This window comes from Sebastes umbrosus, chromosome 16 (assembly GCF_015220745.1).
Source record: "Sebastes umbrosus isolate fSebUmb1 chromosome 16, fSebUmb1.pri, whole genome shotgun sequence".
In the NCBI taxonomy this organism is placed as follows: Eukaryota; Metazoa; Chordata; class Actinopteri; order Perciformes; family Sebastidae; genus Sebastes; species Sebastes umbrosus.
The window spans coordinates 7197646-7222630 of record NC_051284.1 but is presented as its reverse complement, the minus strand read 5'-3'; the positions used below and the strand labels follow the sequence as shown (position 1 = coordinate 7222630).

At 40.2% G+C, this 24985-nt stretch overlaps 1 protein-coding gene across 3 annotated transcripts in view; it reads left to right on the top strand.

Moving 5' to 3' along the window:
• LOC119475050 (CAP-Gly domain-containing linker protein 4-like) overlaps positions 1-24985 on the top strand; it is a 49469-nt gene that overhangs the window by 22411 nt on the left and 2073 nt on the right. For 2 of the 3 annotated variants that reach the window (XM_037747517.1, XM_037747516.1), the window contains exons 8-16: positions 2818-2953; positions 3449-3580; positions 8439-8534; positions 11165-11359; positions 12046-12180; positions 14607-14730; positions 21642-21706; positions 21850-21928; positions 22262-23920. In XM_037747517.1, coding sequence (XP_037603445.1) covers positions 2818-2953; positions 3449-3580; positions 8439-8534; positions 11165-11359; positions 12046-12180; positions 14607-14730; positions 21642-21706; positions 21850-21928; positions 22262-22616 — 1317 coding nt within the window. In that variant the 3' untranslated portion in view covers positions 22617-23920. The remainder of the gene's footprint in view (positions 1-2817; positions 2954-3448; positions 3581-8438; positions 8535-11164; positions 11360-12045; positions 12181-14606; positions 14731-21641; positions 21707-21849; positions 21929-22261; positions 23921-24985) is intronic. The other variant, XM_037747518.1, reaches the window with a different exon arrangement.

Sequence of the window (24985 nt, the reverse complement as noted above, 5' to 3'; positions counted from 1 at the left end):
GACCAGTCACAGTGTTATTACAGTATATGTTTTAAAGATGTCCTTTAGCGTGCAGTTTACTCTTTGTCTGCATCACATACTGTAGCTGTTCTGCACGGTTGCATGCACCTCATTACAGGTGGTTTTTTTTTTATGATATTTCGGCTGTTACTTTTTTTTTTATTATTAGTGCAGCAACCTTCCTCTCACTTCACTAAACCAGTCCTTACCTATGAAATTAGTCAAAGAAATTCATCCAACAACCAATTTATTTTTGCCCAATTCCTTCATGTAATGCAAAGAAATCCTTTAGTGTGGCTGCTCAACCTAACCACCCAGCTCCAGTGTGGTGGTGTAAGCCACGTGTAATCCTTTTGACAAGAAACACGCTTTGAAAGCGGTGGAGGTTTAGCGCCATAGGTCAAATAATTTACAGTTTTCTAACTATCTTCACGGCACAGTTCAACAATTTGCCTCACAGTGCTCCTGCTCCAAAATGCAACGAAAATCCCTGCTAAATTTAGCAAAACTGGCCTTTTTCCCTTGACTGATGTGTGCCTCTAGTCATCAGGCTGACCGCGTGGGTCCAGTCCACCCTGAATTTGCTTAGTTATCCAACAAAAGCAGGTGAAAGAGACGGCCACTGTTGTGCCATTGGCACAAAATCACAAGACATTCAACATCACGAGTACATGATCAGATGCTCAGTTGAGCTATAGCAGTGACATCCTTTTTCTCATCACTTGCAGCTGACTTTGCATTTAAGGTTGTTATTTCCAGCCTCTGCCTAGAGCCCCAAATACATGATACATGTAGTTTTTATGGGCACCTGGGCTGTCCTCGACCAAAGAAATTCTTAGTCGACTAACACTCACACGATTTTGTCGACTAATTGATTAGTTGATTTAATCGACAGATCTGTAAAATGGAGTTTCTCCACAAAGAATCACACAAAAGCATCACTTTAATGTGTTAATGTGGCCCGGGAAAGGGAACTTTGGGGTCACCTGCTGGAGCTGTTGCCCCCGCAACCCGACCCCCGGATAAGCGGTTGAAGATGAGAGTGATGAGTGATTTATGGCAAATTAATTGCACATTTTTTTATCTGTTGGATCGAAAATCTGTCTCTTATCTGTTATCAGTAAAGTGGGTATACTTTACTGATAACAGTAAAGTATACCCACTTTATGCAGGATCCCACTTACTAGCCAAAAAGCCATTGGAATATATAGGAGAGTATCACCACTTCCTCTTCTGTAACCTACCCATCTCTACCTAGTAGTTCACCCACCTTATCGACGACCACACTGGCTACTGCAGTACATTAAGAAAGACTTACTCGATTTAACATCATAGACATGACCACTAACTATTTGTGTAACAATTTGGCCACAAATTCACATACTGACCATATACGGTCCAGCCATATACTCTGTTTTGACCAAGTCTTGTTTGAATATTAACCCAGTGCTACGACTCTGGAAAAGTCAAATGGTTCTTATTAGATCAAGGAGTGCTTTTTTGTACACTCAGGGCTAAGGAGTTGATTAAATTTGAATGGAGCCTTCAAATTGTGCAATTTCATTGAGTTTTCAGCCATAACAGATACTGTAACATGGGGAAATGGGTGTAAGTCACCTTTTTAATGCTTTTAAAGAAGTGTGAATTGAAAGAACTGAACAAGTGAGTCTTCCCTGTCTCAGCGATACTTGTCTGGTTTTTCTTTTTTTTCTTCCCACCCGTCTGTCAAGCCTTAAAGCCAGCGTTTATCTTTTCAGACTTGCCATGCAAGTGCTGTGCGTGTAGTTTACAAGCCGATCAAAAGCAGTCGGCGTGGGTAGAGGGGGAACTGTTTACACAAATGATGTTGCTGGTGTTGGAGGTGGCCTTTTACTCGCCATTAGTTTTGCATTAGCCTAACTGCAAAGACTTGCACAGCAGTTTACTGCACACATTTTGAAGGAAATGCTTCATGGTGGAAATAGTTAAGGATAAATTGTAAGCAGCCAACATTAAAGCCGTAAGTCTTCAAACAAATCTGCCTTTCATATTGCAAGCTCTAACTAGCATTACGAACTTTTAAAGATTTCTTTTTAAAGAGGTACACTATGGAGTACTACATTCACACCTGTTAACCATCATTCTATCTATCATGGCCAGCTTCTATGAAAGAGCCTTATTAATGAGTGTCAGGTCATGTAATCCTCATCATGGATGTACAGCATCCGCTTTTGTTCAGTTTGTTCCTTTGCACAGTAATGATGACTGAAAGAAAACCACTGGCAACCATTAGCAGTGTCAGTTCTTGCTATCTAATCAGGTCCCTTAAAACCCTTATACACCTTTAGTAATAGTTGTTTTTTTTGGCTGTAGTCTGCGGTGTGCCCTTGCAGTAGGGACGTCCAAACTGCACACACGTAGATGCAAATAGACATGTAGACGATAAGAAAATACTAATTCTAGCCCAGACGGACATTTGCTCTGAATGAATAAGCCATTAATAGATTATTGTGCCACACTGAGAACAGAATCGCAGTGTGCCAAGTTGTAGAGATTGGCTAATCAAAACTCTTATTATCATCCCTGCTCTTTCTGGCACAGCCTCCTGCTTTGATCTCTATTTTCCCTTTTTAATTGTTTGTCTCATCTGCTGCTTTAGTTACATAGACGCATCAAAATGTTTCCGATGGGGATTCTGCCCTTGACATAATGCAAGTAATTTCACACACTGCTCGCTGCACTGGCCAGTTCTTTTGCTGCACGGTCTGGTTTTCGTTTTGCACACCGTGTTTATGTTTGTCTTGACTTTGTGTGGTGTATATAATTGTGTGCACGCAGGTTGGAAGCCTGCGTTTCTGCGGTAGCACCGAGTTCTCCGGAGGCCTCTGGGCCGGAGTGGAGCTGGACAAAGCGGAGGGGAAGAACGATGGCTCGGTAGCAGGGGTTCAGTATTTCACCTGTCGAATCAAACACGGTAGGTCATCATGCCACAGCCCCGCACTTAAAGATCAACCACATCGACTCACCCACTCACTCCCATCAATTACTTTTACCATTATTGACTTTATAGGACTTAACTGGTACAATCATCTTATCTAACCCCAGGAAATTAGACTTGTCCTTTTTGTCAATTGGTTCAAGTTAGCATATGCAATGGGTCTTTTGTTTTTGTCTCATTATTATCTTCTGACTTGTATAGTGAAAATCTAGGGCTGTCAATCAATTAAAATATTTAATCGCGATTAATTGCAAGATTGTTCATAGTTACAGTTACATTTTTTATCCGTTCAAAATTTACCTTAAAGGGAGATTTGTCAAGTATATAATACTCTTATTAACATGGGAGTAGATAAATATGCTGCTTTATGCAAATGTATGTATACATTATTGGAAATCAATTAACAACACAAAACAATGATATTGCGTTAACTTTGACAGCCCTATTAAAATCTTTTCTTTTTTTCCGCAGGAATCTTCGCTCCCCTCTCTAAGATAAGCAAACCTTTGGAAAGACATAAAACCAGCACCAGAAAAACGTCTACACCCATACGCCCCCCTCGTCGCATCGACGTGTCCCGCATCACCCCCAAGGCAAACACAGGTAAAGAACAAGTTGCAAACGGCTCATAACACTTCCACAACATCACTGCTTAATCAAAATCTGCCTTTGATGTGTTTGGTATTGGACCAAGATGCATGTGAAACATCATACAGGTATTGCAAGACGTGTTTGTTGAGAGAGCTATGGATGTTTGAGCAGTGCTCCATCTGCCTCAGCGTGAGCCTCACAAGTTTTTAGAAGAATGAGTTTTGCCTGCGGAGTTCTTGCAAAGTACTGTAAATTTAAAAAAGACTTTAAATTATCAAGTCATGACACACTACAAAGGCAGTGAAACTGAATAGCCTGTAGGACCCCGAGGGCGAAGAAATGTGTGAACTTTTTGTGAACGCAGGTGAAAAAATGTTACAGTGGCAACTGTTTCCTCATGTCACAGGTAATCTCATGTTCAGTCCCCTGGAGGAAACCAGTTGATACATTATTAGAGACCACATATCATGTAAAAAAAAAAAGGAAGAAGTGTACCAACGTCATAGAAGCACAAACATTTTGGGGTAATGATATTAGTCCGATGAATGGCTTCCTAATATTACCTGTTAGTTGTAGAAATAATCCATCAAGTGCGCTCACTTAAGGGGGTTTGGGACATAAGCTTAGAGTACTAGCATCCATTTTGTCGTTACCTTGGGGAAGATGTGCTGAGAAAGTGTTGATGGTATGGTTCCCCATTCTCCACTAACTGGATTACAACCACATGTGTCCACATCCTGTGTGATCTGATGATCCTCTACCACCCCTCTCCCTCTGCTATATAATTAATATAGTCATCATGTACAGTAAAAATATATATTATTAGTAGGGCTGTCAATCGATTAAAATATTTAATCGCATGATTGTCCATGATTAATCGCAAATTAATTGCACATTTTTTATCTGTCAAAATGTACCTTAAAGGGAGATTTGTCAAGTATTTAATACTCTTATCAACATGGGAGTCGACAAATATGCTTGCTTTATGCAAATGTATCTATATATGTGTTATTGGAAATCAATTAACAACACAAAACAATGATACATATTGTCCAGAAACCCTCACAGGTACTGCATTTAGCATATAAAATATGCTCAAATCATAACATGGCAAACTCAAACCCAACAGGCAACATCAGCTGTCTGTTGACTATGACTTGCCCCAAACTGCATGTGATTATTATAAATTGGGCATGTCTGAAAAGTGGAGTCTTGTGGGTATTATTAGAACCCATTTTCATTCACATATCTTGAGGTCAGAGGTCAAGGGACCCCTTTTGAAAATGGCCATCCCAGTTTTTTCCTCACCAAATTTTAGTTTGGAGTGTTATTTAGCTCCGGTCTAGCTTTAAAACTGAGCCCGCTACAACCTAAAAATCACAAGTTAATGTGTTAAAGAAATTAGTTGCATTAAAACAAATTTGCGTTATTGAGTTAACTTTGACAAACCTAGGTAATATATTTTATTCCATCACTATAGCAACATATCCTGTGTGTTTCGTTTTGCTACCTTGCTGTTCTGTCAGACTGTTTTTTTTCCCGTGCCGTCCAGAAGGTGTTGTCCATCTGCCCGATTCCATGCGAATGCAGCATAATTCTAATAAAAGGAATGTTTGTTTGTAATTTTAAAAAAGAGTCTTTGTTGCTGTATTAATAGTAGTTCTTGTGCGAACACCAAAATGGATCCCCGTACTGACAGTTTTCATGGACTGAGTCACTCCACAGTGTCCAGATGAGGCCTTCAGCCGGAGTCACGACTCCAGCTGATGGCCTTTTTAGTGCCAAAAATAGGCTTTCTCAACTCTCCCAAGCCTGAATGAGCCATGTCACTGCATGGCAGGATTTCTTGCATCTGGGCTTTCATATTAATCTTCCTCGAATACTTTGAAAAATGGATTCTGAACCAGTGCCAAAGGACAATGCATAAATGAGACCTTGCTCTCACAGTCCTTGGGTGCCCATATCCTCAGTTCCCGACTAATGTCCTCTCATAATATAGTCCAGTCACCTCAGAACACTATAGAAACCTTGTCCTGGTAGGTTCTTGGCTCCTCTTGGGTTTACAGCTGTATTGTGGTGGTGTAATATTCAAAGGACTTGGAGGCCGATTGATCTGGACGTGACTGGAATACCTCAGTGTGGCCTATGGAATTCAGTGATTGATAGTCCAATTAAACAAGGTTTAATAACTAGGGCTTGAATAACCTGGAAGCCATTCATCACAAGGTGTATGTGAGTGTGTATGTGTGGCATGTGAGGGCGTGTGTGTCAGCACCTCCATACAACCCAGGAATCAGACAGATTTATGGCCAAACTCTTTTCAGGGCCTTTCTCAGCCGTTTTCAGCCCGCACTCTCGGAGCCACCTATGTTTTAGCTTCACATTGCATCGACAGCTCGCTCATGTGCATCTATAGAGTGGATGGGTCATTGTGGAACTGTCTTGTCTGGCTAAGCATTAGAGACAGACACAGCAGAATGCCAGGCTGGCCCCCATTAGTGTGTGTCAACTGTAGCTCAGGCCTCAAAGGGGCGGCGGGAGCACAGACAACGCTCACAGAGCACCACCGCTTGATTCCAAAAGCCTCAGTATGTGCTGCAGTCTGTCACTTGAAGCGGGCGTCAGTATGTGGAAGGGATAGATAGAGCCAGGAGGTCCCTGCAAGCTAAAGGTCAAGTGACAAGCAATGTTTGGTATTCTGAGTTGAAGTGTAGTCTTTGGAGCTCAAAGGAAAGACACAACTCTGCTGCTGAGGGTTCCCGGCTCTCTCTAAATGTGAACTGAAATGGCAATCAATAGATACCAGGCTGATTTTGAGATCATTCTAACGCCGTTTCAAAGCGCAATATAAAGGTTACACTTAAATGACTTTAGAAAAAAAAATCGATTCACCTATGTATCGTGATTGTTTTTCTTTTTTCTTTTTTGTCACGATTTTGAAATAAATTTTTTAATGCCAGAATGGATATATTTGCTTCATTTGAGTCTATGCAGACACTCAAAACAAACTGTATCCGACCATCCTTAGCGAGCAGAAACGGGCAGATACAACAGAGCAGAAAAAAGCTGCATGGATACGACCTGCACCCTCACATTTTAAATCCATAGTTGTAAACGCTACACATACAGTAAAGCATGGAAACACTTTGGGTTTTACACATTGCAGGAAAAGCAGAGCTAGACATCATGGCTAAAGCTGCATGCTAACTCTGTCATGGACAGGAAATGTTATCGTATTGCGGTAACGTGCAGTCAAGCCAGTCGTCACTCTCATCTCCGAGGTCAAATCGGCCGACGCTACAACTGTAGAGCACCCATATACTGACATTTATGTTAAATCCATTCAAATGGAGCTGACCATGGATGTATTAAGACAACTGAGCTAACAGGGAGAAGCTATCAATGGACTTGGCGAAGTTGTGTTGAGAGTAATGTGAGCCAGTTTATGTGGCAGATTTATGAATGAATTAAATCTCATTAGAGATGATTATTTTTTCCTTAAATCTGTTTTGATGTTGATTTTATTGCCTGTTAAAAAAACAGTCTAAAAGGCTTTTGTCAGTTTAATGGTAGTTTTAATTCAAGTCAAAAAATGATATAAAAAAGCTTGAAGTTTTGGTGCTATAAACTAGTTAAGAACATAATTATGTTTACTTGGGCAAGAAATGTTATTTCTCAATGTATGCTATTTGAATCTGTACCAAGTTTCCCTTTGAAGTTGTTCTTTTTGTTCTTTTGTATTCACTGTCATTGGGGCTTTTGTGTGGGCGTAACTGCTTGTCTCAGCATATTTAAGTGTTTTTATTGTGTGTTGGAGTAAAAGAAAAATTGCCTTTCAGTAATTCTTGCTCCGTCGCTTCTCGACAATGTCACGCTGTCCTTTAGTTGCATTTCTTCACTCTCTTGCTCCTGTGTTTTATCTTTCACTGTAGCTGTTTTTGTCTCTGCCTTTAACTCCGCCACTCATGGAGTGCTTCACTTTTTAGTTTCCTCATTTGTAATTCTCTTTACTTCTGAACTCTATAAAGTGCCTTTCTGCATATTGCATTTACATGCAAACCACTCCATCTATGTTCATAACATTCCAACAGATACAGCAACTGTGGAAATTATACTGACAGATTTATTCAATAATTTATATAGCGTCAAATCATAACAAAAGTTATCTTGAGACGCTTTTTATATAGAGCAGGTCTAGACTGTGTTCTATAGTTTAGAGACCCAACAAGAGATCCCCATGAGCATTGCATTGTTGTGGTAATGCGCTGCGGCCAGGAAAAACTCCCCTTTAGCGGGTAGAAACCTCGAGCAGGGGCTGGTCCTCAAAGAGGAAAGTCTTAGGCCTACTCTTAAATGTGGAGAGGGTGTGTGGTGAGCTGGTTCCACAGAAGAGGAGCTTGATAGCTGAAGGCTCTGGCTCCCATTTTACTTTTGGAGACTCTAGGAACCTCAAATAACCCTGCTGCATTCTGGGAGCACAGTGCTCTAGTGGGGTAATAGGGTACTGTGAGCTCTTTAAGATATGATGGGGCCTGACCATTGAGCGCTTTGTAGGTGAGGAGGACGATTTTAAATTCTGTTCTGGGTATCTTTTACAGGGAGCCAGTGCAGCGAAGCAAATACAAGAGAAATATGATCTCTTTTTTTTGTTCTTGTCAGAACACGTGCTGCAGCATCCTGGATCAACTGTAGAGTCTATAAAGGTCCTACTGTAGTGCAGCTAATGTGACTTTCAGATTGACCAAACATCATAGAACTTTGATGACACGTTATTTATGTCATCTTCCAATCTGAGCACTTTACTTAGATGAATTTTGATCTGTGTTGAAAAGTGTAACTCTTTTATGTGTCTGTGTGTGTTGGTGGAAAGGTTTATCTCCATCTGTCAAAAAACCCCATGATAACCAAAAAAGTCCACCTGGTCTCAATCAGGGCACAGAGGGAGATGCCTCAGTAACAAAGACAGGTACTGCAGCTCCAGCTGAGTGGGCTTTAATGTACTGTGTATCAGAGAACGGGGCAGTATTTATGCTGTGTCTCAAATCGAATACTTCTGTTAGTACAATTCCATGTAGTAGACTGTGCACTTACTTGTGCAGTGTGTGAATTTCAGCAGGGAAGTGTTGTCTGAAACTGCATATGGCTGTTGAGCACTCACCGGAAGCTCGATAGATAAGCTGGTGATAGTTAGCAACAGACATCACGTCGTATCAGCAGTAATTCAATTCAGACAGATAAATTAACCCAATAATGACTTCTACTTTACTACAATATAGTGGAAAAAAATCTGAGGCTGTCAGTCGATTACAATATTTAATCGTGATTAAACGCATGATTGTCCATAGTTAATTGCACATTTATCTGTTAAAAATGTACCTTAAAGGAAGATTTATCAAGTATTTAATACTCTTATCAACATGGTAGTGGGCAAATATGCTTGCTTTATGCAAATATATGTATATATTTATTATTGGAAATAAATTAACAACACAAAAAAAAATTACACATTGTCCAGAAAGCCTCACAGGTACTGCATTTAGTATATAAATTATGCTTGAATCATAACATGGCAAACTGCAGCCCAACAGGCAACAACAGCTGTCAGTGTGCTGACTTGACTATGACTTACCCCAAACTGCATGTGATTGTCATAAAGTGGGCATGTCTGTAAAGGGGAGACTCATGGGTACCCATAGAACCCATTTACATTCACATATCTTGAGGTCAGAGGTCAAGGGACCCCTTTGAATACGACCATACCAGTTTTTCCTCGCTAAAATATATTGTAAGTTTCTTGCGTTATTTAGCCTCCTTCCTGACGAGCTAGTAGACATGATGATGATACCAATATCTTCACTCTAGCTTTAAAACTGAGCCAGCTATAACCTAAGAATCGCAGGTTGCGTTAATGCATTAAAGAAATGAGTGGCATTAAAACAAATTTGCGTTATTGCTTTAACTTTGACAGCCCTAAAAAAACACATGTATAATTTAAATTTGTATAGTTTGCTGTTTCATCGCTTCCTCGCCCACCATTTTCACAAGTTTGAAATAGGTTGGTGTCCCCACCCCTTCTGCTATGTAGCAAAGATGGCGACCGTTGAGGGTGAGAAGTGTCAAGTGTACAAAAAGCAACGTTTTGACTATTTTGAGTACAACATCTGGGTACTTGGGAGTGCACTGCATTTTGCCGTACTTGAACACACTTTTGCACTCAAAATAGCAAGTGTAAGTACGGAAGTATGTGAATTGAGGCACAGCATTTGTATGATCTCTCTTTGGTTAAAACTGTGGAAATTGTTCAAACTTTAGTTCCACACACTCAATCATCACCTGTCTCTGATCATCAGTGCACCGTAATACTTGAATCCAACATCATAATCCATCCGTGGGCTGTTGAACAAGAACATCAGTGCCTTTTAAAAAAGAAAAGAAAAATACTGTATTTAACATATGTAACTAATACTTTGATAAACCAGTGTGTATCCTCCATTAGTGCTGCATTTGCCATTTAAACACAATTAAAAATCTCATCTGAGTTTTGTGAAACACAAATAATCTGAATTTCAGATATTTTCCTCAACTTGAAAATCCAATATTCTTGCAGTTGTGTGGTTTTGGTTTCATGCACAATGACCAGAAGTCCAGTGATCAATTAAGGCAAACAGGGATTGTTTAACCTGCACAAAAAAGACAGAATCAGCAGCTTCAGCTGTTATTTCTGTCTATTGCCATCCACACTCAGGGGGCCATTAGCTAAAGCTTACTATTGAAAACAACTTTTGGCAAATGTTATGAAGTTTCTTGCCCATTACTGTCTGGCTTCCCATTTGTTTGCAGCTGAATCTTCACTTTGTCTTAAAGCACTTTGGCACAGATTCCATCAATTAGCCTCTAAGAGTTGGGCACTTAATGAACTTATGGCCTGTGAAGGTCTGTGAAAGTTAAAAGCTTAATGAGGTCCTGTTTCCAAATGGCTTCTTAAGAGTGAAACTGGGCATCCGCCCCCCCCTTCCCATCTCATTCCCTCAAGTTAGGAGGGGATTAGCATGTTGGCCCGTAATTGGCCCCCGATAACAGGACGAGCGACCGCAAGAGATTGAACTCACTTGATTGGTGCTGCCATAGAATGTGACACAGCTTCTTGGGTTTCTGAAAAAGTACAGTGGTAATTGTCTGGATCCGAGCGCTGTAGGCACTGTCACATTCAGAAGAATAAAATGAATAATAGGCTGAGATTCACTATTTCAATGGAATTACAATAGTCCCTGATATCAGCCTGAATGGATGGATGGTGGGTTCAGTATTAAGAGGGGAGGCACACAGTTTGTGCCGTGTGATATTAGACGGCAGAATGGATAACAACGTTCACAACTAATGTCCCAGTGGAGCCTGGATGCAACAGTTTATGCACCTTTTTGAATGATAGTAGTTAATGTAGTATATAGAAGGCCAAATTGCTGTTCTCACAGAAATAGGTATACTAATTCACTTTGGACTGTGTGTTCTGTGTCAGTTTTATTGCGTTCTGTCTTTAAAGTACCTGTTCCCCTGTGTTTCTCGTCACTCATTCCTCTTGTGTCATTCCCACCACAGGTGTTCTCTCCCGCTCTCTCTCCTCTTCGTCCTCTTCGCTGGACTCCCGGCACGGGCCAAGTGGCCGACCCCGTCCGCTGCCAAGGCAACGTCTTCCTGCCAGGCAGCGAAGGGAGCGTGCTTCTCTCAGTTCCAGGACCACGCCCTCACCGGCCCTCCGCTCTTCTCCTGACACCACTGCACTTACTACTGCAGGTCTGTATTATTATTATTATTATTATTATTAGAGCTGTCAATCCATTAAAATATTTAATCGCGATTAATCACAAATGAATAACGCATTTTTTATCTGTTCAAAATGTACCCTAAAGTGAGATTTGTCAAGTATTTAATATTCTTATCAACACTGGAGTGGGCAAATATGCTTGCTTAATGAAAATGTAGATATTTATTACTGGAAATCCATTGGCAAACTGCAGCCCAACAGGCAACAACAGCTGTCAGTGTGCTGACTTGACTATGACTGCCCCAAACCGCATGTGATTATCATAAAGGGGGCATGTCTGTAAAGGGGAGACTCGTGGGTACCCATAGAACCCATTTTCATTCACACATCTTGAGGTCAGAGGTCAAGGGACCCCTTTGAAAATCGCCATGCCAGTTTTTCTTCGCCAAAATTTTGCGTAAATTTGGAGCGTTATTTCGCCTCATTCACAACAAGCTAGTATGACATGGTTGGTACCAACAGATTCCTTAGGCTTACTAGTTTCATATGATGCTTTGACAGCCCTAATTATTATATATTCTGTATTGTTAACTCTGACTTTAATGAAGATCCCTATTTCAGGATTGTCTCAGGATTATACAAATCTAATGGGATCAAATTCAGGGCAGTGAATTATCACAAGAGTGAAACCCCTTTTGTTCATCTCTCATCCCAGGTGTTCGAAGCAGAACCCCCTCAGCTAGCAGCTCTGTGTGTGGGGGCCCTGAAGTCCGCCTGGGGGAGAGGGTGCTAGTGGTGGGCCAGAGGACTGGTGTAGTCCAATTCTATGGAAAGACCAGCTTTGCTCCAGGTCAGTTGATACAAATATTGGTTTCCCTGCAAAAATATGACAGTTGAAACCACTTTGATATTAATCCCCTGTTTATATAGTAGATGCTTTGCAGCGTTGCTTTTCATCTGTGTAATCTAGATTCAATCATTTGCCTGAATCATTAGGACAAAAATGTTATTCAGCCTAGTTTCCATTAAAACATCAACTTTTGTCTAATGTGAATCACAAATTGTGGTATATTGCATTATTGGAAAGGTGAATGATGGCGCACATGCATATTGAAATGCTCTCTGTAGCTAAATTTGCAAGAAATTTCCCACAATTAATGCACAATAAATGAATGTCAACATCAGGGTGTCTCATAGCTTTATGGACAGTTGGGTCGTTAAGAAGTATGACTAAAACCTCCACAGTTAAATAAATTAAATAATTATTATAGTTAACAACAAGAACTGATACTGATTCAGTAAACTGCCCACTGAGTGGTTTTACAGTTGACTATATGAATAATCTGACCTCTGTTTACTATCATACAGTAGATGTGTTTAATGTTAGAATTACGGCTGACAATTGATTGAAATATTTAAGCCAGTTTTTCCTTGACAAAATTTTGCCTAACTTTGGAGCATTATTTAGCCTCCCACTACAACTTAAAAATCACAAGTTGCATTAAAGATAAAAAAAATAAATAAGAAAATTAGCGGCGTTAAAATGAATTTGCATTAACACATTATCGCGTTAAATTTGACAGCCTTAGTTAGAATGTTAGGGATCAATAAAGAACATACGAGGGACTAAACTCTTTGGAAAGGGTTCAGTCTTGTAAGAATTGGGTATATGACACAGAGTAGGAAAAAACAAAAAACAACCTTCAAGGCCTATCTAAAATATGTATTATCCATTTTAATAAATCATGGCTGTCCTTCCTGTTTTCAGGGCAGATATAAAGAATTACAATTACTGCAGTTTTCTTTAATGTTTCCCTAAATGCATCCTGGAATTTTAAATAGGGCAGCAAACTGGTGAGCTGGTGTTTTTTTTTTGACCAAATAGATGATGGTGATTGCACAGCTTACCTTGTCATTATAGGGTTAAAAATAAGTGAGGTAGTTTATTTGTATGCATTAAAAAAATCAGACGCAGTCAGGTTAAGAAAGTTAATATGGCTGGTTATTAACTTAAACGCCTATAAAAGAAAGAATTTGTGGACATGTTGTTGATATTCAAGGTTGGGTTTTTCATTTTCTTTCCAAAGAAATTACATGAATGAAGGAATGATCAGGATCAAGGATCTGCTTGAATGAGATATATGTGGAGAAATACATATGACAGCTCTATTAAGCTCCTCTTTTTCAACATGCATGAGAACTGAGCAGCATTGCAAACTTTGTCACAAGTCAGTGCAGTGGCAAACCTTGAGTTGGACAGAAGATACTTGGAAAACTAAGATATGAGAAAGCTGCTGCTGAGCAAAAGCTAAAGAAACCCAGACAGAAAACGGCTCACAGTACTCATTAACATTTAGGCAGTTGTTCTGCCCAGGCATCATTCATGTATGAATAAGTACTAACGTATCTCACCACCGAGGATCATGTTTGAGGGGATTTCAGTCTTAAGTTTCCTTTGATATTCTTAAATCAGTGCTGGCAGTGCCCTGTTATCTCAGCCTGAGTGCATTGAGAACTGTCTTTATACCAAAAGCAGCTCTTCTTGCTGAACTCTTCACACTCAATTGACTTCTTTTTTACATTTTGTCTATTTTCCTTATGTGGCACACACATCTAATGATGTTCAGTCAACAGCTTATTGCTCTTCTGTGTACAGTTTGGTTAACGCTGGCCCACACTCGTACACACTAAAATATTTTTCAAATTGCCAAACAGGCAACAACAGCTGCCAGTGTTTCAGTGTGCTGACTTGACTATGACTTGCCCCAAACTGCATGTGATTATCATAAAGTATGCATGTCTGTAAAGGGGAGACTCGTGGGTACCCATAGAACCCATTTTCATTCACATATCTTGAGGTCAGAGGTCAAGAGACCCCTTTGAAAATAGCCATGACCGCTTTTCCTTGCCAAAATGAAGCGTCAAGTTTGCAGAATTTTTTAGCCTTCTTCGTGTAGTATGACATCCTAGTATGACATGGTTGATACCATGGATTCCTTAGGTTTTCTAGTTTCATATGCATATACCAGTATCTTCACTCTAGCTATAAAACTGATTGTGCTACAACCTCTAAAAGATCGATTGTGTTAATGCATTAAAGAAATTAGTGGCATTAAAACGAATTTGCGTTAACGCCTTATCGTGTTAACTTTGACAGTCTTAAAAAAAATATATATATATATTTTTTAATGTGGATCTCTCCTCTTAGGCCATTTGATATGCGATTATCCATCAATCCATCAGTTTGTTTGATTTCTGGTCTGTCTTTCTGTGCAGGGCTCTGGTTGGGCATCGAACTGGACAAGCCAAGTGGAAAGAATGACGGATCAGTGGGAGGAGTGAGGTACTTCCGCTGCCCACCTAAACACGGCGTCTTTGCTCCTCCGTCTCGTGTTCAAAGGTGAGTGCAGGCCCCTTTAAGGTAGCTTATTATTTTCATGAATGACTAATGGTCCCTTTTTGGTTTTTGCCAGTGGTCACCCACAGAAGCAAAAACAGATTTGTCAGTTCAGAGCAGGTGTTCAAAGAACTTGACACAATATGCCCTGAAAACCCCAGAGGTTGTGTTTCATTGCTCTCATCAATACATCTGATGACACTAATGAGCTCCTTTGACAGTGTCATTTGTGCCAGTGTTGACATATTTGATTTTGCCCTCCGTGTGGCAAACAGTCCTCCTCAGTGCTTGTGATTAAAGGGAGCCTGAGTTATCAAACGTGACGCCTGGGGCCTTCGCCCAGCATGACTCCTCACTTTAATGTTGCACCTAGTTTTATTTATCCTTTAGTTATGAGCCAAACGCCATCATCCCTGTCTTTTAAATATGCATTATGGATAATGAATATGTGTTTATCAGTTGTTCAGGCTAGAGATGTAAAGAGGTTATATTTTCACAACAGGGTATGAAATATGTATTAAGTACATGGTAGTATTGATATGTCCCACTGTGTGATATGCATGTGGTTAATTTCATATTATACTGTTCTGATTACAAGAAAGGACATAAAGCACAGATCAGGAGTTTGGGTGCATTTTAGGTTATGTTTACAAGAACATCAGACTACTTTTCACTATGTGAGGCAATATTTAGCTTAGGGGTGTAAGAAAATAGTGATTCGCTATCGTGATATTATGTTTTGTGATACTGTATATCAATTCTCAATAACACTATCAATTTTAAATTATTTTTATTGTGGCAGACAGAAGGCACAGATTGCAAAGTAATGGGTGCTGTGATGTTGGATGTTACAGGGACTGTGATATTCAGATTTTATGCACGTCAGTGTTTTTTATACTATGACAGTTTTCCTAAAATTCAATTTTAAAAAAATGGCAATGGTATCGCCTTGCTTACAGTATTGCAATATAATGAATCGTAACCCCTGTATCATGATAGGTATCGTATAACCAGATTCTTGCCAATACACAGCCCTAGTTTAGCTGAAGTCTTTTTGTCTTCGGCTTACTGTTTTGTTGCCCCGTCTTGAGGCATATCATTATTCTCAACTGAGGGCTTTGATGCGTTTTTTTAGAATGTCTTTTTGCCACTGAAAATAATGAAGTTAGATTCTGTAATATTTAGAAACTGTTTGTTTGCTTTGAACCATTCTGCATATGCAGATAAACCAGAGTTAACTTTAAAAAATTAGAAAGTTTGTGTCATTTGCAAACATTATGGGAGAAAGTATGTTGGACATATTGGTAAATCATTTATATTAATTGAGGAATAATAATAGACTGTAAGAAGTGGACGGAGTCACTGTGACGTCACCCGTTGGTTTGTGGACTGCCGTTTTGAAGCCTCAAATTTGGCATTTTGGCCGTCGTCATCTTGATTTTTTACAACCAGAAGTAACACGAGAGGGTGGAGCTTAGTACAACCAAACGCTGAATAAGACGGCAACCAAGAAGGCTGTAATTAACTTTCATGAACTGAAAACACACCGTGAAAGAGTTTAAGTTGTGAGATGAAAACACGGACAACTCCCAGTCCGGACAACGCCGTGGTAGCGACCTGTCAATCACAAGGTAGCCCCGCCCTAAAGCATCCCCTGCTTTATGGTCTATTTGACTGTAAATGGGACCATCATTTACTAAATGAACATCATGCTGTATTGAAGAAGACTTGAAACTAGCAATACAGGCCTATACAATCAGACTTCTTTTTGCAACCAGAGGAGTCGCCCCCTGCTGGCTATTAGAAAGAATGCAGGTTTAAGGCACTTCCTCATTGGCTTCACTTCTCAGATCCTGGATGTAGCTCACTTGGAATAATAGCATCATTTGCTACTTATTTTCTTTCTTTTTAAACACATAACTAGTACTATAGTGATTGTGTGTTCAGCTCTTAGCGCTGCCAAAATGCAGGTGAGCTATACAGCAGTACTCTGCCTGAATGCATCTTGTATAGATTAGACAGAGGACTGAAGCTGCTGCTCTGATAATGTGCTGCTTTCACTATGCAGCCTGTGTAGATATTGTGTAACTTAGTTAAGGCCTCAGCAGCATCGTTCAAGGCGTCAGACCACAGATCTGATGTCAAGTTGGCATTAATGTTTCATTTGGTTGAAATACTGTCTCTGGTGTTATGCTCTGTGGAGTCTCTGTCAGATTGACTGTGGGAGAATTCTCAACCTCTCCTGTCGTTATCTTGTTTTTTTTTTTTATTTCTCTTATGTTTCATTTCTTTTTCTAGATAAGGTAATATGGCAGAAGTGAGCAGTTTGACATGTATTTTGTTTTCACTTGAGTGACAGTTTGTTTAAATCTTATTTGAATACCTTTTGGAGTGCTTTGTTCATGCGTCACTGAAATGTGGCTTTTAAAATATGGATCTAAATAAAAGACTGATCTAGTATACTTGCAGTGAATAGTTTAGAAGATTCTTCTAGACACAGTGTATCATAGCTCTGTAACTATCCACTATAGTTATTTTATTAACACTTGCATAAAATTAGCAATATGTAGGTATGTTAGTAACTTTAGTTACTTTAGGGACCCATATTTAGTATCTGTGTGACGGTTCAACAAGCCCACTGGGCGGGTAATATTGCTGTTTTTGGGTCACGGTTTTGGTTACAGTTCGGTTTGTTTTTCATATTAGGGAAAAGAAATACAAAACCATTTCCAACGTGTTTGAACTCCAAAATATATAAATAGATTGACTGATAGTAATGAATGATATTTCTGTATAATATGAAGTCACAACACTGATTTTATACATGAAATAAGGCAGGCTACTTAATGGTCAATTAGACCAGATAACTGCCTCTTCTATATCTCTGGTACCTCATCAAATAATTAACAGACCTGTATTTTATAGTGGTGCAACGGTTCAACAAGCCCGCGGTTTGGTTTGTACAATCATGGAATGGTTTGTTTTTTTACGGTTAGTTTTTTTCCGCTACACCGGCTGTGTGTCTCAAATACTCACTGTCTTGATAACCCAGCTGCACACGGACCACAGAGAGATGTGCCGAGGCTTTTCAGGTCGCGTAGAATCTAACGTTATCTCTGTTGATCCAGTTGGTTAGCTTACTTCCATTGCTGCAGAAGGCTGTGTTTGTATTTGTTTCATATGTGGCAACGGGGTGTTGAAATGGGCAGTGGACGGGATCACATAGGCCAAAACAAAAACAGACGTTCCGGACCGGAATGGAAATCTCAAAGCAGAACATACTGGCTGTGGCATTTTGTTGGAGAAGCCAGTATTTCAATTCAGCATGTTTCCTTAATCTCTGATGACATATCATGGTGATTTTATGATTTATTACAGTAAATATATTACATTTTGGTCTTTTAAGCCAAGTTTCTGAAATTTTGATTAATAACCTCGTCTGTGAGAAAGTGATACTGAAGCAGTGTTTTGTGTTTGCAACATCTGTTGGGGACTTCAGATAGAGACCAGTCATGTTTAGACTGGTGGGAGCTCCATTGAAAAGCTCCTCTCAGCTAAAACACACTCGTCTCTTGAGGTGCCTTATCAGCTCGCTGATGTGTGCAATCTGGTCTGGCCACGGATTCAAGTTAGTATTTTCTAGCTAAACATATAATTACAGTAAACCTATTGGCATACAGAACCGAAAAGCAGGGAAACTTGAATTATACACATTTCACTTGGGTGTAATTTGAACGCAGCCGTGATGTCTGTAATAATAACGTATGTCCGTGAATGTTAATGTGTCTCAGCCGTGACTTGAGTTTTAAAAAAGTGTGACGGTTCAGAGTGATGTGAAAATATTTATTAATTTGTGAAGACCATTTGCTTTACTCAAATATATATAATATAGTATAAAGACAAGAAAAGAAAAATGCTGAAATTTCACAATTATTGTGGATGTAAAGCAGAATAGATAACGAACATCACAGTACAAGTTCTGCCTTCAAGCTGTGAAAATGTGTCAACATCCAAGGACTCAAATCATTGGCACATTAGTTACCAGATTTTAACTTAGAGCAGCAGTACCCATATAAATTAAATTAAACAGTACATGCTCTACATGCATATTGCTAGGGCTTTACTGTGTGTTATTGTGGTTATATAAATGTAATTTACGGTGCTGCTATAGCTGCTAAATGTTTACTTTTGTACTGAGCCGGCTCAGCCGTCGCCATGTTGAGAACCGTTCAGAGGCAATAGATATGCTCCCAATCTAGCATTTAGCACCATTAAACCTGCAGTAGACAGAATGTTTTTAGGCATCATTGGGCAAAGAATCCATAATAACCTTTCAGCATATTGTAATTCAAGTGTTCTGAGAGAAAACTAGACTTCTGCACCTCCTCATGGCTCTGTTTTCAGGCTTTAAAAAAATATTTGGCCAATCATAGGTCATTTCAGAGAGAGCGTTCCTATTGGCTGTTCATTCACTGGAAGCAGTTGTCAATCACTCGCAAACTCCGATCAAACGGTCAAACTAGGGAGCGCTGAACAAATATTAATTAATATTCTGTTACTGTAATGCCTATTTCTTGCCTCAAATGATTTCAGAAACATCTTGTAGTGTACTGTTTAGCTGTAAAATTAGAAAGTTTGTTCAGAAACGGCAAGGCTCCAGCTCAGCTCTGATAGGTTGTTTTCCTCCGGTCTGTGAAATCTTGCAGATGCTATTAGGAGCACTTGAGGCTTTACTCTTCTGCACATCAGATTGGGTTTGCATACTACACAGACAACGTGTTGACTCAACAGATGTATCAAGTGCCAAGGTGACTATATATGGAGATCATTTAATCCTGGGGATATAGAACCCGTTGTCTGACATACATATTCACAAGCCATTAAGTTATTCACTGCCAGGCATTGTTTTGGCTTTGCTTCACATTCTCTGCAAGTGGATAAAAACCATTGACCTTTTTTTTTATTGAAGGCACATGAACAACACAATGCCTCAAGTGCGTCATAACTGAATGAAACAGTTCAAAAAGCAGTTGACATCTAAAATACTGATTGTGTTTATTTTAAAGGAGAGAGGTTTTTCAGATTTGACGGGTTTGTTGGTTAAATTGACACATTCCACCTTTTATACCTACCTATAATTAGACTCTTCACCTTTCTTTTTTGCATGTGCTTCATCTCAATGCAGACACACCATTCAGTGGGGACATTTCCTTGTCTCTTTATTGCTCTCCCTATTTTTTTTAACCCACCGTTTATGTCTTCCACGAGATAAAAGCTGCTTTTTGAAAAGTCAGCCCTTGTGTTTTCTCGCCATCCCCTATCCATGTCCTTTTCCTCTTTTCTGTTTTTTCCTAATTAACCCCGGGGCACATAGTGTGCTCAACTGAGTACATGGTTTCCCTCCGTCTAATGGACAATCTCACATCTCCATCCAGCAACCCATTTCTCCTTCTCTTTTCTTCTCCTGTCAGCAGCTATCACAAGCCATTATGAAAACAAACAGCTTTTCTTATACTCCCCCCCACCCCCCACACTTATCTTTGTCTCTCTATTCCTTCCTTAGAAAACAAGGAAACACCTTTTTTCCTCTTTTGCTCATTCCTCGACATTGGCAGTCTACCTCTTAATGGCTTTCAGAACTCTAACGTTATTATAGTCAAACAGCGGCTTAAGAAAACATCAATAAGCGGCACAGGCGCTCCTCTGCAAGCTGCAGAAATGGTGTTTTTTTCCTTGATGTTGTTTCCCAATCAACTCATTCATTTTTTAACTCTAAAATACTATGTGCTGGTATTTAATGAATTTTCAAATGGACTTTCCAGTATATTTTGCTCCACATTAATTCTGTTGACTATGTGATGTGAAGTGGGATTGAGATTAGTGTTGTCACCCTATTGGAATTTTTTACTTTGATAAAATATCGATATTCAATACCATTTTCGATTAACCTGACCCGCCAGATGGTTTGTTACACGGAACCATCTGAGAAGCACTCATTGGAAACTGTTTGGAAAAGGGCAGGCACTTGGCAGGTGATTGGATGAACCATCTGTCAATCAAACTCTTGCCTAAGCCAGTCGGGAGAAGAGCGAAAACATCTTTTCCATCGAGAAAAGCCTTCAGTAACGTTCTTTGCTCTTCTTTCAATGAAGAAATACTCCCCAGTTCTGATATAACTGATGCTATTGCAGCGTCTGACGAGATGGATGTTTGTGTGATAAGTGATCCCACAAGAGGGTCGCAGGTTCAAACCCGGCTTAGGGCCCTTCTGTGTGGGGTTTGCATGTTCTCCCCGTGTTAGCGCGGGTTTTCTCCGGGTTCTCTGGTTTCCACCCAAAGTCCAAAGACATGCAGGTTAGGTTCATTGTTGACTCTAAATTGCCCGTAGGTGTGAATGTGAGCGTGAATGATTGTTCATCTCTATGCGTCAGCCCTGTGATAATCTGGTGACCTGGGTGTACCCCGCCTTCACCCAATGTCAGCTGGGATCGGCTCCAGCCGCCCTGCGACCCTGAATAGGATAAGCAGTTACAGATAATGGATAGATGTGATCCCGCGATTCTCGCGTGATCTTGTGACATTGCGAGAATCCAGCTGCCAATTGTTGATTCCACGTGGAAATATCGACACATTGAGGGAATACAATTTTTGATTTTTATTAAAAGATAAATAGCGGTGTGTATCAACTCGTTGTCAGAGAGGAGAGAGCAGAAAGCGCAGCTGGTACCCGTGTTATCGATACTGTGGAAAATGAGTATTGAAACTGTTTCAAATATTCAGCATTGATATGCATCAATACTTCAATACAGTTAGTGTAGGTTTTGCACGGTAGGTTGTCTACTCACATTTTACTAAATGTTCACAGAGATATTACTCCATGTCACGTATGTGTTTTTCTTCCTTTATACTCACAGGATCCATGGATCTGTCGATTGCCTTTCGGAGCTCTCCTCCTCACGCCTCAGTCATCCTTTCAGCGGTGAGAGTTCCGCCCTCATTACAAGCTTTGACGGAGATTTATTTGAAATGTGCCATTGCATTTATAATGCCGCGAGTGCTTGTGAAGTCATTCTTATGTAAAAATCTGTGTGGGAGTACTTGACCCTTGTGATTGCCGTGCAGGGACGATCCGTCGCAGCTTCAGCACATCAACGGCCATCGCCACGCCGAAGGAGACGAGCAGAAGAAGTCCCGTTACCAGGTGTGGCTCTCTTTTCTCTTCTTTTCCGCACAGCCCTCACATTTCACCCTCCCTAAGCTTTTCAGCTCCATCCTAAGCAGAGGCAGAATCAATACTGATAAGAAGCAGTGGTATTAGTCAGCAAGGTTCCCTTTTTTTAAATGGCCAATGCATGATTGTGGTTAGAATGAGAGAGAACAGGGAAGTGAAGATCAATCTCTCAAACATCAAGCTGCCATCAATCTCCCACTTACTTTTGAGATATCCTCTCACACTGCATACCTTTTTCTCATAAATCTTTCTTGCTGTATTTTTCCCTGTGCTGCCACAATTCATCTAAAAACAAAAAAAAAGGAGTCGTTCCAACCCTCACCGTCGGCGGTGGAGCACCCTCAGTGGTGTTACCGGGAGCACAGCAGGGTCCAGCCCCACGCCCGGCTCTGACGGACAGGTCTGCCTCCACGTGGGCATACAGGTCCTGCTCAGCAGCGCTAATGACATGGCATTCATCCGTTACCTGGGCACAGCGGACTTTGCCCCGGGCCTTTGGCTGGGTCTGGAGCTCCGAAGCCCCAAGGGCAAGAACGACGGCTCCGTGGGCGGCCGACGTTACTTCACCTGCCGACCGGGCCACGGCGTACTGGTCCGGCCCAGCCGCGTCACCTACCGGGGCATCAACGGTTCACATTTGGTGAATGAAAACGGCTAAGGACTGTAGGAACCAGAGGAAACTCTGTGATGTTTTGACTTTCTGTTTATGATCTATTCAAAGCAAAAGTTTTAGGTTTAAACTTTTTTGCATTGCGCATTATTTCTCATTCATATAGTAAGTCCTCTTCCAGGGTAAGTTACAATAAAGAAAATGCTTATTAATAGTTCAAATTTAAACTGCAAGATTTAGTTTTTAGAAAAATGTAGGAGGCGATGAAAGCACTTTATAAAATGAACTTTAAATTCCTATTAGAACTGGTCTTAAGGGGGAAAAAAAGTCTTAATAAGACATAAAAAACTGCACTACTTTTAATCAGATTGCACTGAGAAACGATATCAATCGATATGATAGATCAGACCAAGATAAAGTGGATGGTATGGATGTGCACACATGAAAGTGTTTCTAATAAAGCTAATTTTTGATCACATCCAGAAGAGATTTTTATCAGATAATTTAGGTGGTAATGTAGCTGACTCTCAAACCAAAAGCGTGCATGTGTTTGCGATGGTGCGTGTCTGCGTGTGCATGTGTGTATTAATTAAGAGCACTTTGAAACAAGAGAGATGGATTGATTTTTCCCGGCTCATCATATGGCTTACAGATAATTGAAATTGAGTCAAAATGGGATCTTCACTTTATGAATCGATGCAAATTTAACAGGATTTAATTAAGCCGAGACCTCGATCAACCTCCATCAGAAGACCTGGGCATCAACAGAAGTCGTTTCCTCCTAAGTACATCAGTCTCTGCCATAGGGACTCCCTAAAAACTTGGTATTTTGTCCTGGGTCAAACAGAGTGTTGTGTGCATGATGCGCATTCTCGTCTCGCATTGGGTCGTCTTGTCAGTTTATGGATAAGATGGCAAACCTGTAACCTGAAAAACCTTGCCTTAACCCCAAGATTAAACCTACAGGCGACCTCGGGCCAAATTGTGTGTTCAAACCGAAATTATTTTTTTTATTATATTTTTTTTATGCTTGTATGATTTACGAAGATACACTTAGAGATTTTTGCTCCTAGTGATGTTACTGCTGGCACGGCTGCAACCGCAACTAGACTTCCCTGCAGATTTTCAAATGACTTTTACCTTATGTTAGCTTGTTAACCGTCTGAGACCCACAATAGACCCGTTTTTGTCATTTTTCGGGAGAGTCAAAGGGTATTTAGGGGGAGATGGCAGGTCAACAGTAAATGTCTCATAGAAGTGTATGTCATCTGAAAGCTGGGAGAGTGTGTGAAATTGTTGCCTCGTCATGAATCGGAATTAAACGTGAATGAATGATTTTAAAACTGTAAAAGGTGTATAAGGGCTTAGAACATTATTATAGAAGTATATGATGGCCACGCTCACTAATGCTAAATTTAACCATTTTTTACCAATCGAGAATTTATATAAATGATCAATAATCCCTCCAAAACACCACATTAATACACCAAGACCTTGAGGAACACCACAGAAAAAGCCATTCTGTGATTTGGTACCAAAAATGTTCGACATTTGGAGATTTCTGCAAGAATTGCATTTTTCTGCGAATGGATGGCGAGCACTTCTGTTCTGGAAACTGCTCAGAAACCCCCTTATTATCAATCTAGCTAGGAAAGCCATCCATCCTCTGAATGCTCTAGGTCTCTAGTTTGTGGCTGTAAAGTTTCATGAGGCTGTGATTATCCTAGAGGTCACAACAGGTCATTTTATACTGTGATGTCAAATTTCAAAAAATGGTCTCACTACAATGAAATGACTACTATGGGGACTAACATCATCACACATGTATAAATTGGACTCATTGGATCCACAAGAGTCTCAGCTTTACAGTGATATCCAATTTATGTAATTCCAAGACTGTTTAGGGACCCCAGTATGCAGAAGTATTCAAACACATCATTTTTGGAATAGGCGAAAATGACACATTTATACTGCATTGTTTTTTGCCCTGAACTGCAGGCAATTATCATAAAGCGGGCATGTCTGTAAAGGGGAGACTCGTGGGTACCCATAGAACCCATTTTTAGCCTCCTTGCTGACATGGTTACCATGTCATACCTTAGGTTTTCTAGTTTCATATGATATATGTACCCTTCACTCTAGCTCTTAAACTGAACCTGCTAGAGCCTCTGAATTACAATAAAGTCGGTCGGGATCGCCCGTGATATTGCGGATCTCAGAGGGTTAACAGTTAGCTATCGTTAACTAGCAAGTAAATTTCATCCAATATTTTCCTGACACATGATATGGGGCACATGTTATGACATTTTAATGTCAGTATGACTGGATAGTGCAAATTAAAAGAAGTAATCTACATTATTTGTACAGAACTAACGCAACTCCTGAACGTGCACTCGAAGCACGGGCTATTGCACTGC